The sequence below is a fragment of the Psammomys obesus genome, unplaced genomic scaffold (assembly GCF_907164565.1).
Source record: "Psammomys obesus unplaced genomic scaffold, mPsaObe1.curated_primary_1811, whole genome shotgun sequence".
Taxonomy (NCBI): Eukaryota; Metazoa; Chordata; class Mammalia; order Rodentia; family Muridae; genus Psammomys; species Psammomys obesus.
Genome location: NW_026592732.1, coordinates 3,001,131 through 3,021,743, shown reverse-complemented (window position 1 = coordinate 3,021,743; position 20,613 = coordinate 3,001,131). Strand labels below are relative to the sequence as shown.

At 39.5% G+C, this 20,613-nt stretch overlaps 1 protein-coding gene across 6 annotated transcripts in view; it reads left to right on the top strand.

Annotated features, from left to right (window-relative positions):
- Positions 1-16,659: 16,659 nt before the first annotated feature.
- The window catches only part of Gria4 (glutamate ionotropic receptor AMPA type subunit 4), a 386,847-nt gene continuing 382,893 nt past the window's right edge, over positions 16,660-20,613 (top strand). For all 6 annotated transcript variants that reach the window (XM_055615436.1, XM_055615437.1, XM_055615439.1 and 3 more), the window contains exons 1-3: positions 16,660-17,035; positions 17,549-17,728; positions 18,870-19,028. In XM_055615436.1, the coding sequence (XP_055471411.1) occupies positions 17,641-17,728; positions 18,870-19,028 (247 nt within the window). In that variant the 5' untranslated portion in view covers positions 16,660-17,035; positions 17,549-17,640. The remainder of the gene's footprint in view (positions 17,036-17,548; positions 17,729-18,869; positions 19,029-20,613) is intronic.

The window sequence follows — 20,613 nt, the reverse complement described above, 5'->3', positions numbered from 1 at the left end:
CCCAATTAAAAAATGGGGTATGGAGCTAAACAGAGAATTCTCTGTAGAGGAATATAGAATGGCAGAGAAACACATAAGGAGATGTTCAACATCCCTAGCCATCAGAGAGATGCAAATCAAAACAACCCTGAGATTTCACCTTACACCCATCAGAATGGCTATAGCTATGATCAAAACGCATGCTGGAGAGGCTGTGGAGAAAGGGGAATCCTCCTCCACTGCTGGTGGGAATGTCAAGTGGTACAACCCCTCTGGAAATCAATCTGGCACTTTCTCAGACAATTAGGAATGGTGCTACCTCAAGATCCAGCTATACCACTCCTAGGCATATATCCAAAAGATGTTCAAGTACACAACAAGGACATTTGCTCAACCATGTTCATAGCAGCTTTATTCGTAATAGCCAGAACCTGGAAACCACCCAGATGTCCCTCAATGGAGGAATGGATACAGAAATTGTAGTTCTTTTACATAATGAAATACTACTCAACAATTAAAAACAAGGAAATCATGAATTTTGCAGTCAAATGGTGGGATCTAGAAAAAAATCATTCTGAGTGAGGTATCCCAGAAAAAGAAAGATAAACATGGTATATACTCACTTATATAGACCTATGAGATAGGATAAACATACTAAAATATGTACACCTAAAGAATATAAACAAGAAAGAGGTCCAGGGGTAAGATGATCAATCCTCATCTAGAAAGGCAAATGGGGATGAACATTGGAAATAGGAGAAAACAAGTAACAGGACAGTAGCCTACCACAGAAGGCACCTGAAAGACTCTACCTAGCAGTATATCAAAGCAGATGCTGAGACCCATAACCAAGCCTTCGGCAGAGTGTAGGGAATCATATGAAGGAAGGAGGAATTAGTATATCCTAGAGAGGACAGGGAGCCCCACAAGGTCCAAATATATCTGAGCACAGGGGTCTTCTATGAGACTGTTTATCCAACCAAGGACCATGCATGGATATAACCTACAACCCCTGCTCAGACATAGCCCACGGTAGCTTGGGATCCAAGTGGGTTCCCTAGTAAGGGGGACAGGAATTGTTTCTCACATGAACTCAGGAGCTTCCCCTCGCCCCTGAGGGAGGAGCAGCCTTGCTAGGCCACAGATAAGGACATTGCAACCATCCTGAAGATACCTGATAAGCTAGGGCCAGATGGAAGGAGAGGAGGACACCCCCTCTCAGTGGACTCTGAAGGGAGCAGGGAGGAGATGAGGGAGGGAGGGGAGGATTGGGAGGGAAAGAGGAAGAGGGCTACAGCTGGGATACAATTGAATGTATAAAATTATTTAAAAATAAAAAAATATTTAAAAAAACTGAAGGAGGTTAGATAAGCATCAAATCATGATATTCAATAAACCCAAAAATATATGAGTAATTATTATTAGTAATTAGTAATTAGTGATCAGTATTAGTAATTAGTAGTCACTAATTTAACTAATAATTATTTATTGTTGTTATAGTAACTAATTATTATTAACTAATAACCAAAATTAGTTACTAATTTAACAAATGAGTTATATCTTCGTTGTAGATTATGATGGTGATTTTATATACAAACCTTATATTATTATAGAAATTATCTTGATTTAGGAGAAATTATTTCAAATTGTGGTACAAAATTGACTATGCATGGAAACTTTCTACAAGCAATGAATAATGACACTCAAAAGTGGAAATAATGTCATATTATAAAAGGTGAAAAGAAACCACCAATCAAAATTAAAAAATCATTAAAATTACTTGATTTACCTGGATCTGGAATAAATCATGTGAAACTGATTTGTTGTACACTGTTGAACTATGAAGAAATAAAATAAGGAGATTCCAAAAAAATAGAAAGAAAGAAATACTGGTGGAATAGTAGCACAAACCTCTGGGAATATCCAATAAATATCTATTGAGTTTAAGGTCCCCTCCTTGAGATGGAACCAATAACCAACACTACTTTAGTGACCAAGAAATAGAGACCAGATAGGCGAGGGGACAACCAAATACTGCTATTCTGCTAAAGAAGTGTCACAATATAGACTCCTAATGACATTCTGCTATACTCACAAAGCAGTAGCTAGCTCAGCCATCGTCAGGAATGCTTCTTCCTCTTCCAGGAAATGAGAGCAAGTACAGAGACTCATGAATGAACAATATGCAGGGAGTAGGAGACTTTGGAACACTGAACCTAAGTGAGATGTCTTCATCACACCCCTTCCCACAGGGAGGAAAACTTTGCAGAAGAGGAGGCAGAAAGATTGTAAGAGTCAGCAAGGATGAGAAGACCAAGGAAACAATGCCTTCCAGACACCACAGGACAGAGGCATATGTTCACAGAGACTGTGGCAGGAATCAAAACCTGTTTGGGTCTGTGCCAAGTGGCGCTCAAGCACTTAAAGGAAAAGTGGAAAAGAACACTAACCCAGAAGCATGTCCAAGTGATAGCCATGATTTTCATTTTGCAAATGAAAAATCATTTTTCTTTAGTGGTGTATCACGGCAGATACAAACCACTCTTACAAGTGTGAACCCCATGCCTGGCTGGAGATAGGTCTTTTGTGAATATATTTTGGCTTCTAGCTTTGTGTTTCAGGGTGGAACTGTGTGTGTGAGCAGGTGTGTCTCTGCGTGTACATGTGTATATTTGGCTCTTTTTTTCTGTTTGTTTTATCCCATTTTGTTTTCTTCGTTCTTGTTTTGTCTTATTTAAAATCTTATTATTCTTTTGACGCCTGTTTGTTTTCAGACGAGAGACAGAAAGGGCATGAAGTCTGATGAGAGAGAAGGTGGAAGTAATCTCAGAGGAATTGGGAAAGACAAACCCTGATCAGATTATACCGTATAAAAAGGACCTATTTTTAAGAGAAAGAAAGGGAATAAATAACACAATCTAGAATTCTGAAAATGCAGTTGAATAAAGAGCAAGGAACAGCAAGGTGGCTTCTAGGTGCTCTCCCGTCCATAGACGCCTCTCTATAGGATTCCTCTCAAGCTCCTAGAGTGTAGCAATGCCGACACAAAGGAAAAACCTATACAGATTTAAAATACTGACCTCAGACTATTTTAATTTTAGGGATCACAATCATTGTAAACAAACAAACACAAGTAAGCACTGATACCATATACAAAAGTGACAGGCTCACCTTTGTGAAAAATAGTGTGATGTGGGCCACTCTATTTTAATTTCCACCACAAAATGTCAGCACATCATCATTCCAGGATGCTAAACCAAACAGCATGTAAGTCCATTGTTTGAGTATTGATAGAGTTTTGTTTTGTTTTATCTAAATCACATATTTAAATGTGTGTGTTTGTGTGTGTGTGTGTCTGTCAAGAATTCAATAGAACAGCGAAGACTTACAAGCAGCAGTTGGTGATTTCAAAATGTCTGGGAAGAAACTAACAGATATCGCTGCAAGAAAATAGACAACCAGGCTGAGAGAAAATGAAGAGGATTTTAATGATCCACCTTACTGACAACTGTCATTTTCATCACTGATGCCCAGTGTTCTCCATTACATGCTTAGATTTATCTATTTCTTAATTGTTCTCTGCTCCATGGGGTCTCCAGAGAATTCTTGAATAATTGAAGAGCATTTATCTCCTCAGCGGTTGGGCTCTGGTCACTGTGGAACTCTAACAGCTCAGTGAATGGATCATCGTGTTCATGTAAAAGTGTCAGATTTTAAGATGGAATGGCATACATCGATACCATAGCTCCTGTCACTTAGTTAATTACTTTAAATCATTTTTACATTGCATTGTTTTTACAGACTATGGCCAATTGTGATAGTGTGGGCATTAAAATCTAACACAGATCTGAACTGGTGTCGTGCTAATAACTCTTTCCCCCTTCTAAGCACATGAACTGTCAGTTAACACTTTAAATTACGCAATAAAAGCAGAGTGTTATATAGGGTGCATTGGTCATAGGATCATCATTTAATCTGTTATTTAATTATGCATGAATACTCAGAGAAATAATTCTGTGTACTTCTGCCTTTTTCCTTATTACTTTCTCTGTTTTGCTGTTGTTAATTGTAGTGTCTCCATGTTTGTGTATTGTATGTGCACGAGTGTTATTTCATTTATCTTAAGGTCTTAAAGATTAATATCACCATTTTCTATTACTACTCATAAAACATTGGCCTCTGTCCTTGTGATGACAGGTGAGAAATGGAGTTTCTGGACTCTCTTTGTCCATTCGTCGGTGGGATCCATTAGATTTGCCTCTAGCTTTTGTCAAGGAGATGTGAGCCAGCTATAGTATTTTTTTTCTATTGTTCTGTGAATACAAGGAATAAAATATTCATTGCTTTACATAGTATTAAAGATAACAACAAAAATGGCCTGGCATGTGGCTGTCTGTTTATGCAGCCAACTGCACTATATACTACATTGTCCAGTGGAGCAAGGGGCTATGGAAATTGATGCGCTACAGAGCATGACATTCAGTGCAACTTGCTGAAGACACAGAACCAGAGAACTGGATGTCCAGCTGGGCTTCTCCCTACTATCTATTCAAACAGCTATCCCTAAGTTTCAGCCTCCCAGGCAAGGAGCACACGGACACTTTGCAGCTGATATCGTCACGCCACAGGCTGTGGATGTGTGTGACTCTTGTAAATCAAGAATCATTTCCTGTTTACACATAATAAGAAAGACTCTGTCATGGCTTAGTAGTTAAGAGTCTTCCTGTTTTTCCAGGAGACATGAAGTTTGCTCATGGGCTCCTGTAACTCCAGATCGAGGGGTTATCAGACTCCTGTGACCTTTTCAAGCATGTGAACATGTGTATCATATACTCACATGGGTACACACAAACACATACACAAATATATATCTTTAAGAAAAACAGGAAAACTGATGAAATTCAAAATACATGCTTACTGTTGTGACATTTTAAAGATTTCAACTAAGAACAACGAATTATTTAACAACCTCAACTTTGGAAATGTGTGAATGATAATCAAATATATGAGTGACACTTTTAACGTTAACATCTCTGAATAAAGTTTGTCATCGAAGGAAATCAGCTGTGTGCTAAAGATGCAATAGAGATCAAGCATTTTTTTTCTTTACAAACAAGACTTTAATTCTAACCTGATGCAAATGGATTGAATAAAAGAGGGGCATGAAAACTTTATGCCCAAGTTAGAATATTGCTGTTTACCTAAGGTAAATTACTTAAAATTGTTGGCAAGTTTTTTTTTTTAAGTACAGTGTTCTAAATATATCAATATGTCAGGAAAATACAAAGGAATTTTAAAAATAATTTTGTAGCAGACATTTAGATGAAATTGTTTCATTACTGTAAATTATATATGACATTTTAAAAGATGTATTTTTATTTATGAGTATATGTATAGCTTTGTGGGGAGTCAGCGCACATGGTCTCAGCACTCATGGAGGCCAGAAGACGCATCACACTCCCCTGGAGTGGGAGTTATATACTATTTTGAATCACCTGACTTAGGTGCTGGGAACTAAACTCACTCTCTTTTGACTGCTGCCCCATATTTCCACCTCTCATAGGTGATATGTTTTCCTTGGACACATTTTTTTTTTTGGAAAAAAATAGCTCTTGATACAAGAAAAAAATCATTCTGAAAATTAGTTCTTGTGACTTGTCTATCATTACATGGTCTTGTCGCTGAAAAACACATACCTCATATGAAACAAAGCCTTATACTGAAATGTAACTCTGAAGATACGAAAGCATATTCAAAAGATCACATTTTAACCTCGACTTAGGGCAAGAATTTCTTACAGCAGTGTAAGGACAATTGAATAGCAATTTAAAAATATAAGCATTGACTAGATAAAGAATCAAAATGATTAGATAAAAACAACACAGAAAACGTTTGGTGCATTTTTGGGGGGCTTTGATGGTCATTAAAGCCAATACTGAAGTAAATTAAAACTATATAGGATGTATAGGTACATGTATGTACATGTACCTATGATAATGTGTACATATATGTACGTATATACATGTATACACATACACACACACAATCAACTTAGGCACGGTGGCTCACAGATGTGATCTCAGCTCTTTGCACTTGGTGGGGGAGGAGGAGGGATGAGACTAGGAGATCACCAGGAGTTCAAAGCTAAGCTTGGACACATAGTGAATTCCAATCCCGCCTCAACAGAAGATGAGAAACTATCAGAAACGGTCTCAAAAACATTAAATTGAATCATGAAACATACTTGACTACACTCCTTTTTCAGGAAATATTAATGAGTTGAGAATTAATATTATAAATTTTATCTTATTGGGCTTTATTAACAAAGTATACACGTAAGATTATCAGAGTAAGACACTTTTAAACATTTTATTCTTATTTACGCTCTTTGTGTGCATGAGTGTGTGTGACTGTGCGTGTGTGTGCGTCCACATACGCCACTATAGTGGCGCACATGCAGTTCATTTCCGCCAGGCTCAAACTCAGAGATCAAAACTGCCTTTATCCACCGCAATACTGTGCAGGGCCAACAACAATATTTAAAAAAAAAAAAACAATGAATATGTTTTAATTTATCAAAATAAAATGAAACTCAACATTTTGATTTAATATCTCCATAGTACTATGCCCCACTCCATTAATATATTGAAAAATCTTTATATGTAATTTATAAGTACCAGTGCTTACAAATTGCTCTAAATGCAAATTTTTAGTTTGCTAATCAAGTGCAGTAAAAATAAAATAGACATCACTGTGTAGTCTATGCAATGCCAGCAGGGTATTTAAGCAGATGCTGAGACTCATAGCCAAACTTTGCACATCGTGCAGGGACCCTAAGGGAAGAAGGGAGTGATAGAAGAACCTGAAGGGGAAAGGAGCTCCACAAGGAGACCAACAGAGCCAACAAATTGAGGACCATGGGGGCATTCAGAGACTGATGCACCAAACAACAACCATGAATGAAAAGGACCTAGTCCCCCTTCTCAGAGGTACCCAAAGGCTAGACAACTCATTCTTCATGTGGGTACTCTAGTAAGTGGAGCAGGGGCTGTCTCTGACATGGACCCTGTTGCCTGCTTTTGATTACTTCCCCTAATGGGGGGAACATTTCCAGGCCACAGAGGAAGAAGATGCAGGCAATCCTGATGAGGCTTGATAGGCTGGGGTCAGATGGTAGGGAAGGAGGGCTCCCCCTTTCTGAGAAATAGGGGGAGGAAAATAGGGTGGAGGAATGAGGGAGGGTGGGACCAGGAGGCAATTAGGGAGGGGGCTACAATTGAAATGTAAAATGAATAAATTATAAAAATTAAAATTAAACTAAAAAACAAAGAATTCTCAATAGAGGAATATCGAATGGCAGAGAAACACTTCGAGAAATGTTCAATGTCCTTAGTCATCAGGAAATGCAAATCAAAACAACCCTGAGATTTCACCTGACACCCATCAGAATGGCTAAGACCAAAAACTCAAGTGACAACACATGCTGGAGATGATGTGGAGAAAGAGGAACCCTCCTCCACTGCTGGTGGGAATGTAAACTTGTACAGCCACTTTGGAAATCAATCTGGTGCTTTCTCAGACAATTAGGAATACTGCTTCTTCAAGATCCAGCTATACCACTCCTAGGCATATATCCAAAAGATGTTCAAGTATACAACAAGGACATTTGCTCAACCATGTTTATAGCAGCTTTATTTGTAATAGCCAGAAGCTGGAAACAACCCAGATGCCCCTCAGTTGAGGAATGTATACAAAAATTGTGGTACATCTCCACAATGGAATATTACTCAGCAATAACAAACAAGGAAAGTTTGCAGGCAAATGGTGGGAACTGGAGAGGATCATCCTGAGTGAGGTAACCCAGAAGCAGAAAGACACACAGGGCATATACTTACTCATTAGTGGATATTAGATATATAATATAGGATAATCATACTAAAATCTGTACACCTGAAAAAACTAATCAAGAAGGAGGGCTCTGGCTAAGATGCTCAATCTCCATTCAGAAAGGCAAAGAGGATGGACATCAGAATAGGGAGAAGACAGGGAACAGGACAGGAGCCTACCACAGAGGGCCTCTGAAAGGCTCTACCCTGCAGGGTATCAGAGCAGATGCTGAGACTTATAGCCAAACTTTGGGAGGAGTTCAGGGAATCTTATGAAGGAAGGGGGAGATAGTGGGACCTGGAGAAGACAGGAGCTCCACAAAGAGAGCAACAGAACCAAAAAATTTGTGCACAGGGGTCTTTTCTGGGACTGATACTCCAACCAAGGGCCATCCATGGAGATAACCTGGAACCCCTGCACAGATGTAGCCCATGGCAATTCAGTGTCAAGTGGGTTCCATTGTAATAGGAACAGGGACTGTCTCTGACATGAACTGATTGGCCTGCTCTTTGATCACCTCCCATTGAGGCGGGAGCAGCCTTGCCAGGCCACAGAGGAAGACAATGCAGCCACTCCTGATGAGACCTGATGGACTAGGGTCAGAGGGAAGGGGAGAAGGTCCTCCTTCATCAGTGGACTTGGAGAAGGACATGGGTGGAAGGGGGGAGGGGGGAAAGTTAGGATGGGAGGCGGGAGGAAAGTACAGGGGGGTGCAGGGTGAATAAACTGTAATTAATAAAAATTAAAATTAAAAAATGAAGGAAATTATGGCCAGATCTACTAATAAACGGTACACAAATGTTCTCAATTAAAAAAAAAAAAGTTTGTCAGGCCAAAGAAGCAATATCATGATGTCTTTCATCTAGTTCCCTTTGTCTGTATACCTCACTCAATTTCTGCCTTACTCTTTTTTGTAGTATTTTGTTGTTGCCCTCCGTTTGAAGTTTTATTTTATTTGTATTTTTGAGAATGATCTCACCATGTACACCATTTGAGTGGTATTTATGAGCTTCACCCCTCCTTTTTTTGAGTGCTCCACCGCACCTACCACCAGCTCCCTCCTGAATCCAGGATAACAAGCTATACACACACACACGTAGTCTACCACTTGAAAGTACAGGAATAAACTGGAATTAATATAAAAAATTATTTAAAAAGGAAAGTATAGAACCTATCTTTAGAGCGCTTTACTCACCTGCCTTATAGTCATATTTCTCTGCCCATCTGATGTGCTCTTTCCCTACCTATCTTCCCTGAGATTTCACTTACTTAAGTTACACCTCCAACGATTCCCACCTCAACGCTTTCTTCTAGAAATACTTTTGGCGTCTTTGATTTTTTTTTTTTTTGTACATCTTATTTCCTGTAGTTACCTACTACATGATGAAATGCATGAACATTTGCTGTGAAATATTTTATATGTGACCGTTTTTGTTTTCTGTGGTTATAACTTACCTTCACTCATTACAATTTTATTAAAAGATTGCTCCTGTGTCATGTTAATATTTGAACAATAAATTCTCTGTCTCTATATAATCACCCACAAAGAATCTTGGTGTCAATTTATTCATGAGTAACAGATTAAAATCTACTAGTTTAAAAAAATCTATAATGGTGAATTACTGTGATGATTTTAAAGCCTTTGTAAAGCCATTAAAACACTCATCACTGTGGTGGTTTGAATGAGAATGGCCCCCATAGAGTCATGTATGGCAATACATGTCACTGGGGAGTAGAATGGGTTGAAGACTAGAGGACTAGGAGGCGCGGACTTGGAGGAAGTATGTCACCGGGAATGGGCTTTGAGATTTCAAAAGCCCTGGCCCATTCTCTCCATCTCTCTGCCTGGTGCCTGCTGCTGGAGGATCAGGCTATAAAGCTCTCAGTTACTGCTACAGCACCATTCCTGCCTGCTTCCCACCATGGTGATTATGAACTAACTCTCTAAAACTGTAAGCAATTCCCCCAGATAAATGCTTTCTCTTGTAGAGTTGCCTTGGTCGTGGTGTCTCTTCTCAACAACAGAACAGTGAATAGGACAATCACCCTTAGAACAACAAACTTTATTTGAACACTGTTGCTTAGGATAAAATTATGAAAATGAAAAGAAAAACCACCAGTGATTGCAAGTTCCTAAAATAAATACTATATTTTCATTGCTATGCATCTTGTTTTATACGTAGAGTTTTATAATCCATGCAATCGTGTTCTTGGTAGCCATAGCTTTCATATTCTTCTAAGGTAAAATAAATATATTGAATACTAAATGTATTTGGATTATGATGTATAGATATTAGATATTGAACAGTTTCATCCATGATTTTTCTATTATCTGCAATGGGTTAGGCATGTGAATGAAAACACACACACACAAACACACACACACACACACACACACACACACCACAAGACTGCTAGGAAGGCTGAGGACTTTGTAGGCAGAACCATCTTGAGACTAAGCAGTTACTTGTCTGAGGCATTATTTTAGCTAAAAAGGCTATTCAAGATGCATTTGGACAGAGCCAAGGATATTTTCAAGAGGAGTCAGTAGGATACAGTGTGACTAAATACATAGAGTTCAATGTTCTTAGGAGCTAAAAATGGAAGGGAAAAAAGAATAGGAGCAGTGAACAGTGGAAGGACATGCAGGATAAAATTTGAATGAAACAACATAAGATTAACAATGAGTACTTGGGAACAGGCGAACACATGTACTAAAAACAAGTTTGGATTGTTAGGTTAATTCTGTGTTTATTTTTATTTTTACTTCTTTGTATTTTCTACTTGGCAATAAGGCTAACATTTCCATTTGTTAAAACTGTGATAAGCAGATATTTCTCTAGTACTTACACTGTCTCAGTCACTGTTAAAAGTCCTTTTCAAAAATGCAAATATTTATATTTTTCTCCTCTTGATTATTTAAGCTCCCATTTAAATCAGAACCAAGAAAATATAATTTGTACAAAGAAAGTATTTGACTTTACACACACACACACACACACACACACACAAAATCATGCATATATCATGGAATATGACATCCAAATATTTTTATCTTTATTTTCTTCTATTTATGTCCTCTGTTTCCTTTGCTTTCCTTTTCTTGAATTTCTCCTTTCCTTTTTCATTGCTAGTTATCAAATCCAGAGCCTCATGTAGGCAAGTTCTCTAGAAGTTAAACACAGAACCTCTCATAAGCTGGGCAAACTGTCACTGAGATCCAGCCCAGCCTGCTATTACTTTTGATACCTGTGTGTCTAGCTAGCTGCGTAACCTCTGTAAGCTTTAATTTTATCATTTCCAAAACAGCCTTCCTGTATCTCCTGATTAACTTCTACTGTTGGGATAGCTTGGAGTTCTCGGTGAAGGGAGTATCAATTTGACCTTAGGATATGTCTAGGGGAAGAAATGAAAAGCTATGGTTTAAAGTGGCATGTGTGCCCACTTTAAAGGGATTACTCTTAACTCTCAACTGTCATGGGCTAGAGTCATCTGAGAAGAGAGACGCATCTGCCTAGATCAGATTGGCCCATGGGCTTGTCTGTGGTTGATTCTCTTAGCAGTGAATGGATGTAGGAGGCCCAGCCCGGTACGGGCAACACCATTCCCTGGAGAGGTAGTCCTGCATTACATCACAGCAAAAGCAAGCTTCAACTTAAAATTCCAGGGCCCCGTCCATTCTTGTATCAGAGTTATAATAACCACCACTTTATTTTATAAACTAAAACTGAATGTAAACAGCTTTGAATATGTGTTTAGTGATGTTAATAACTTCATCATGTCCCTATCAACTTTCTAAATGTGAATTGAATTAAGAAAAAAGTGACTGTGGCTACTTGGAAAAATACTATTAACTTTTCATGTTAGTAGAAAAGGTTGCAGCTCAGTTCTCCATCTTATGTCACTTGTCAAATCATGTTGCAATTTTTAATTATGTTCTTTATTTTTATATTATAATTCCATCATCTCTCCCTGCCCTTCCCTCCCTCCAATTCCTTCCATGTACCCTTTATTACTTTTATTTTAAACTTTGTTTTATTGAATGCTATGATTCCCACCATGATTCCCAACTCACTTCCTTCTGTCTAAATTGTCCTCTGTTCTTCAAGCACTGAAAACACATCAGGCTTCTAAAATCAGGTTTGAATATTAACTTGGCCATTCCCATCTTATCCTGGGTTAGGTTCAGGGATGAGACACTGTCACCAAGGTAGGAGTAGATTCATGTAGATTCCCTACATCGAAAGGTATTTAATTTGGCTTTTGGTATTTTTCTTTGTGCATAACAATATGTATCATTTTTACACATGTACCTATGTTTGCAATTCTCTCAGTATTAGAAAAAAAATTCCTAATAAAACTTTCTGTTTTCTCATGAATGATGATTCAGAGAAATAATCTAAAATGCACAGTGAATGAATAAGCCAGTGAGAGGAAGACTGCCAGGTTCTACTCCATGACCTCCTTCAGTTTAAAATGGCTCTGGAGAGGAATTAGAACAGAAGAATCAGAAAAGTAATCTTTTTGGTGTAACAAAGATTTTTATGGTCTAGAAAAATAGATAATTTATCAGCATTAAATTTGCACACAATGTCAATCAGTTTCACAAAGAGATAATGAAAGGCAGATAGATGACAATAATTAATCAAGGAACTGCTATAAGCTAAGATTAGTATGCTGATTTCAAGCAAGTTTGACATCCTGATAAAAAGGTAAAACACTGCACTCTGGGAGGTGGTAGGGGATAGCTCTTATTTCTTGAGAGTGGTACCAAAAAATCTGAAAATCAAGAAGCATTAGCACAGAAGAAGAAAATGTAAGCACACTGAAAAAAAAAAAAAAAAAAAACAGGCCCTGACCAGAAATGATTTAGCTAATAAATGCACAAGTAAGATTATTACGTTGTTGGTAGTCATCTGAAAAAATGTAATTTCTGCTTACAGAATGGAATAAACAATACCATACATCTACACAGCTATGAAAGTCAGTGTTTTCCAAAATGACAGATAAGTAACCACAATAAATCAGAAGGTGAAAAACACCTTTGCATTCCAGAATTTCTTTTCCTTGGGGACATTATGTGTGTGTTTACTATCAGAAGTAAGCACATTTTGCTAGAGTATAGGAATGATGGTGAGTGAGTGACAGATAATGCATACTGGAGTTCACTGGAATATGTAAGTAGGAAGACACTTTCAACACTTTCAGCTTAAATCACACGCAGATAAGTGTAAGCATGTTATATCTATATAAGCCAAATACACACGCAAATGCAATGGGTAAATCAGTGAGAGCATGTGAGTGTGTATTTACATGTACTGGAACTAAATACTAAATTCACTATATATAAATATAGAGATAGATAGATATTTATATGGATATTTATAAATATATAAGTATATATTTATAGATATTTAAATATATATATTTATATATAGCAAGATTTCTGGCAAAAACAAGATTATAACATTATCAGGGCAGGTAAAAAATAAGATGACACTCTGGAGTAGCTTGTAGTGACAATAAATATGGTTATTTTTATTTTCTTGTTTATAAAACGAAGCAGGGACATATCACTAGCTCACAGAGCCCAAAACTGACCATTCCATGTTTTACAGTGACACTCCTCCATCCTCGTGTAACTGTGTGGTATACCACCATACCAACAGATGTATCACACCCTAATAAAATACTGTCTTATTTTATATTTCTGTTTATGTGACAACAGAAAGAACTTAAGGGAGAAAGGCCTTATTTATATCACAGGTCAAGGTACCGTCATTGGGCATGCAGGTCAGCTGCATCCACAAATCCAGAAAGAGGGGGGAAATACATACACACTGCCGTTCGCTGTGCTGTCTCCGCTTGTATAGTCCAGCATCCTCGGCTAGGGAAGGGCCCTGCTCAAAACTAGGGTGAGTTATTCCACATCAACTAATATAACTTAGATAATCTCCCACAGGGCATGCCCAGAGACCCACCTGCCCGGTGATTCTACATACTGTCACACTGATGAGTAACAATGGCCATCACCAGTCCCCTCTTATCAATGGGCCTGTAGGTTGTTTTGTGTTTCATTAAACCCAAAAGTACCTCAAATATTTGTAATTTGGATAGTATAGTTTTAGGTTTAGAAAAACTAAAGACGGTGTTTAGAATTAAAGAACAAATGTTAAATGCTATTCGTTTGACTCAACCAGTAGATTCTCACCTAGATTGTCAAAAGTTTCTAGTTTGTTTTCTATGTCCTCTGCCTTGTTGTGTAACTTTACCACACAGACATAAATATTTATCGTCTGAAGTAGAAGTGTCATCTTCCCTAGTTTGCTTGCAGCTTCTCCATACTTCCCCATCGATTAGGCATAGACAAAACTGCTGAGAAAAAACAGTTCACAACACCTCTACTTTGCTGCCTCCCTTCCAGCACTTTCCCTTAAATGATCAACAGAAAAACCAAATTCTTCTGTTCTGTGAACTTAGTCTGAACCACCTCCAAATCATGAACTGCTCACCTGTTACTTCCGGGCTCTCTCTTTCAAAACCTTGATTACATTTTATTTTTCCAAGCACACTTTAATGGCAAACACGGCCTACTCTTTTTCAGAACTGTAGGGAAGTTTTAAATATATTTTATTAGAACAGAGAAGCCAGGTAATAGGTCCGTGGTAACATAGCCAGGAAACCGGAAGCCTTAGATCTGAAGCCAGACAGCCATTACTACCCCACAAGCCGGAAGTCCTTGTGGGAGGCCATATTACTTTTTCTGAATAACATGGATTCTACTTTTCTTTTTAGCTTCCAGATACCTTGTCACACCAAAAATTTATTGGCCCCATAGTTTTTGATAGACTGCAGTTTCTTAGAGCAAAAACCTGATAATCAATGCAATCCTATCTAAAATGTTCTATAGATCAAGTGCTGCAAGTAAGATTTCAGCTCAATGGTTGGACCAAGCAGGGACTCATAAACATTACAGCTTCTCTATTAACAGTGGAGAATTTTTTTTTGTTCACTTTCATTCACAAATACTTAGGTACCATATATCTCTCTATATATCTATAGATGTATCTGTCTATATGCATACAGTATACATACATGACATACTCAAATAAGGAGAGTTGAGACCACTATAGTAAAATGGGTATTCTAATTAGTTGATAAATGGAAATTTAAAAAAACATTACTATATGAGAAGAATGTAGCTGTGGCACCTACAGGCATACCAGTCTGGGTGTAAGAGCTCTATATAAAACACAGCCTGCCCTGCATCCATCCAGATCAGTGCTGCTGTCCAAACTTGTGGAAGCTCCAGTTTTCAAGTTTAAGAACAAAAGTCAACAACTGCCCCTATCCATCAGCAAGGATCAAAAGTTACCCAAGTAGAAGATGAGTTGTATGGCTTATATGCTTTGAGTTTTAAATTTAATTTAAACTCAACTTAATTTTTATGGGGCTTGTTTTATTATCTCTTACAACAGAAGCAGAATTCTATTATTTGCAGCCTTAGTTTTCACACAGACAGAAAAGATAAAAAAGAAAACATTTCAAATCCCTCTTGATGTGCAAGACTAAAGCCTCATAAACCAAAAATGACAATGCATGATTTGTGTAATCCAATTACTCACAATTTGGTTGTTTTTGTCATAACAATCTGTGCTGAGATGTAACAGGAATGTGGATGAAAAACAAAACAACAACAAAAAAATGATGTGATTTTAAAAGGAAAACTAAGAATTTAGGCAACAAGAACATTCTGGAGTTTTAACAAGGACAGCTAGTTGGTGTGCTCTTTGTTGGGAAAGACAGTCTCTCCCAGTCCCAGCTTTGCTCAGTTGCCTGTAGTTTTTGTGGAAGGTTGAGGCCTCCTGGGCTTTCCCCTGGCCTTTTAGGAACACCATTAAAGACCCAGTTTATTGTCATTTGTCTTTAGGACATATCATTTTGTATTGAGAGGTATCAAAGCATACACAGGACATTAGAAAGCTTTCCTCCACGCTGTCTACAGCTACTGCAATTACCCGCTTTGGATGTGTCCCAGACTCTTCCATAAAATGACACCCAGTGGAATGACAGTTTTAGAGGTGATTCTGTGGACAAAGTGACAATATTCCTAAAACCCTAAGGTAATTCTTTTTCACTTTTTTCTATATACTCAAATGGCTGACATCATCTGCAAAAAAGCATACATCTTCTTGGAGGTGACAGAGAATACAGTGAACTTCCCAAACCCCCAAGAAAAAGAGATGTATGGAAAACACACGCATACAACACACACCTGCAGGAAAGCATCTTTTTGGGTGAATCACTGAACAGAAATGAATGCAGACTGTAAGTGCTTTTCTTAATTTACACTTCTCAATGTCCATTCCTAATTCTGCCAGCCCTTTGAAAAGCATGTTGGAGGTCTCTTGAGTTTTCATCTCTGTCTTCATCCTGTTTCTTGCAGGTAACTACTTTCTGTTAATTCCCTCCCCCACTTTTCTCCCCCTCTCTCACACACCTCCTTTTTCTAGCATGTGAAAACTTCTCTGACTCTTCACCAACCTTACCTCCTCCAATTCTGCCCTCCTGGACCACATCCTCATCATCCCCGGGGGGGCCCTTTGCCCCCTCTTTCCTCCTCTGCTTCGCTGAGCACCTTTTCCGCATCCATTCCCATCAAGGGCTTTGCAGATTCCCAGGCAGTTTGCTGGTGAGAAATCTTTGCAGCAGCTGCAGCAAAGACTACAGTCCACCCCCCACCCCCTCGCGTGGACGCGCGCGCGCGCGCTCGCAGCCTAATGGCAGAAGCGGGCTAGGCTGGGCTAAGCTGAGAGGAAAGGGCTGTCAGCTGGGAGGCAGCCTGTCCTCCCCGGAGCCTGCAAGGATGCGGCAGGGGACTGAGACCATGGGGAGGTGCTAACTTCCTCTCCAACCCCCCAGCCCGGGATCCGGGCTGGCATACCCGGCCCCCGGGGCTAGTTTCCTGCCAAGCTCAACCAAGAAGCCAAAGGCGCCTTGGAGGGCATAAAAAGAAAGAGTGGTGCTGGAGAGGGGCGACCACGTCCAGAGCCGGACCCTCTGCAAACCCAGGAAAAAAGAAGGAAGGGGATCAGACACTGGCGAGGGGACGCCAGAACCTTAGTCTGCAGACTCGCTGGAGAGCCTCCCTGGAGACCTGGGCGCTCTGGTGAGCACCGGCTGGGGGGAAGGGGACCGGCGAGGAGCGAAGGGCAAGGGGGTGAGGAACCCATGGCGGGAGTGAGCGCTCGGATACCGAGGCGCGGGAGGCGCTCAGGGATGCTGTGGCCCGGGCGGGGGTCGGCTGCGAGCTGAGCGCGTGCTGCGCCCGCGTCGGTGTGGATGTGAGCAGGGGAGCGCAAGTGAGCTACAGACAGAGCGCATGTCTCATCCCTGCGAGCAGAGCAGAAGCTAGACCCGCCACCACCATCTTCTGCATGAACATTATCAGCAGGACAGAAAACCTCCCCCAGGGCTATGGAGACTGCGGGAAACATCTGGCAGCTGGGGATGGATTGCTGAGGGGAAGCTGTTATAACCTCGAAGGGTCCAAACCTTTCTTTCTTTCTTTCTCTCTCTCTCTCTCTCTTTCTCTCTTCTTTTCTTTCTCGTTTTTCTTTTCTTTCTTTCCTTTTTCCCTCCTTTTTTTTTTCTTTTCTTTTTTCTTTTTTTTTAATTTTAGCGCCATCGTCTTCAATGCCTCTCTGAAGATCATTTAGCAAGAGTGTGAGAGAAAGAGAGGAGAGGAGCGCGCCAGGGAGAGGAGCAAAGAAAATGAGGATTATTTGCAGACAGATTGTCTTGTTGTTTTCTGGATTTTGGGGACTCGCCATGGGAGCCTTTCCGAGCAGCGTTCAAATAGGTAAGAACCGACTGGGGAGAGTACATGTGGCTGGAGTGAGTTAAATGAGTTGCAGATACGGAACCCCACGGAGGCGCCTTTACAAATAAACCTTCTCGCTGCAAGTTGAGATGGACACAGGCTAGCACACCCAGCCCCGACCCTAGTTCCAATTTGCTCTCCAATAGGTTAAAGTAGGATCGGGAAAAGTTGAAGGAAAGAGAAAAAAAAAAAAATAAATGAACCTCCGTGGACTTTGATTGCATTTTATAGCACGTTTCTCTAAACGCTCTTCATAGAGCAAGAGAAAATACCGAGTTTTATTTTGTTTTTTCATTTTTCTGTTTTTTTTCAACCCCCTTCTCCCTATTCTGCAAGCTGCAGCGTTCTTACAATTACAGAAAGAGACTGGGGCGGAAAGCATTTTCTGCCCGCACCTCTTCCTTGTTGCCTTACGAGCTGGCAAATTCAAAAGTTAGATCCTTTTCGAGGAACCTTCATTGGCTTTATTTTCCTCTTGACTTAAGCGCCCGCTCTTCCGTATTCTTGGGTCCCCACAGTGTTTGCAGCGACCCTGCTTTCCCCTAAGGTGCTGGCCGTTCTCCTCTCACGTCTGTTGCTGGGACTCGGCTATTGAATTTTTTCCAGCCCAGCCCAGCCCAGCCTCAAACACTGCATCATTTTTTGGTGTACCATGCACTCAACCGAACTAATTGGACCTGGTACACAGAAGCAGGGAGCCAAACTACGTCCTCCCCCTTTAGAATCTGCTCTCTAGCTGCCTTCACATTCCTTCATTCTGACCTGTATTTTGATGGAAATCTCTCTGCTCATCTGCATCCTTACTGATAAAGAGAGGTGTCCTGAACGGGCTGGTGTAGCTGGGAGGATCCTGAAGGAGGCAAGGGAAAGAAAGCAAGATACTCCAAACGGTCTCAGAGGTCATTGTGATTATGACAGATTGAAGCAAGGAGAAGCTGAGCTGCCCTGAAGACTAAAACATTAAACATGCATTGCAGGGACAAAAGGCAGCCCCTATGAGATGGCAACAGAGCTCCTTGATTGTGTGTGCTCGCGGTTGGAGGTGTTTGGCAGTCCTGTGGCCGGGGGTAACATTTAAAACAGGAAACAGTGAGTGTGTGTTTTCTACTGTCTTTTATAGGTGGTCTTTTCATCCGAAACACAGACCAGGAATACACTGCTTTCAGATTGGCAATCTTTCTTCATAACACCAGCCCCAATGCCTCTGAAGCTCCTTTCAATTTGGTACCTCATGTGGACAACATTGAGACAGCCAACAGTTTTGCTGTGACAAATGCCTGTAAGTAAAATATAAGTTACAGCCAAATTGAAAGAGAATTGAAACGAGCTAGTGGGATTTCCTTCTTTGTTAAGAATTTTCTAGGGAGAAAAAAAATAAATAAAAGAAGATTCCAGCAGTTCCCTAACAGTTCTCTGGTGTTAGAGAAAAATCATAGTTTAAAAAGATTTAGTCTTTGGGATTTTCCGATAATTTCTATCTCCTTCCTTTCACTGCTTTCCTCCCTGTAACCATCCCTCCCTCCCTACATTTCTCCTTTCCTCCTCTCTTTATTTCCTCCCATTTTGCCTTTTAATTTTGTTTCCCCTGCCTGGATGACATAAGCTGAATTTTCCTGTAACATTTTAGTGTCTCTCCTGTCTGGTGCACGCCGTTGTAAACTGTACTCAGTCTCGTGTTCTGTCCTTTGGTTTCTTCTTCTTGATTTTCACTGTAGTAAGCTCCTGCCTTCCCTTTAAAGAAGACACATGCTCTTTTGAGTAGTAAAGGCCATGGGGAGGATGCCAGAAGAGTGATGAGGAGAAAATACATTTAAGTCGGCCACTAGACACTACATAAGATCCAGTGATGTCGTTAGAGGCTGCTCTGCCCTTCCTTATAGTACAAGCTGTGAATGTCTCTTGCTACCTTAGTGGATGTCTGTTCATGGAATTCCATGAAGCCTTGTTGCCAGTCACTTTAGTCTCTGATCTACCTGAATTCTAAAACAAACCCAGTTGAATCTCCCACACAATGAAAACAAATGAAAGATCTCACATGCTACAAGGGAACAATTACACATCAAGGTTCTATGAAGCTTGATATGGAAAAGAAGCTAACTAATGGCATTAATGTAAAGCACTGAGATGTGGTCCAACAATGGCACTGGTCCTGCTTTTAGTTCTGGAAGTATGGGCACTCATCAGATGCTTTCTCTCTTTCTTTTGTGCATCTCTACTGCTGTATTAGAGTTTGGGGATTATCTGAGACACGTAGCAATGATCTCTATAAAATGCTGTGTGCTTTGTTTCTACTGCACCAAGCTAAACATTTTTTAATTAAAAAATTTCAGGACAAGAAAATGAACTAAACAAAGAAAGAATTGGAACAGAAAATAGGGTTTGAAGTGAAGAAAAGTGTCTATTTCATGAACTAAAGTGTTTGCATTTGTATTTATTTGTCATTAATTCACTTACCGGATAACAGGTTGATTCTTTTTTTAATTTGAAAGTCTGTTTACTACTACATTTTAGAACTTAATTGCATGAAGATATTGAAGCTTTTTGACAGATTTTGAAAAGTGTTTTAATTCTATTACTTGTCATGACTCCTACACTTTCAGTTCTACTTACTGATTGTTGCTTGTTTGTTTTACTTGGTGATACAACTAATACTAAAGCAAAAGAGGGTATTTTTAAGCCAAGTTGCATTTTAATTAAACCTAGGTTTGTGGATAGTTATTTATAAATTTTATAAGTTGTTTTCTTTATATGCCAAGTATTAAATGAGCAATCAACATTTCTTACAATTCTATTCAAAGCATAGTTAGTTAGTTAGTTAGTTAGTTAGTTAGTTAGTTAGTTAGTTAGTTAGTTAGTTAGTTAGT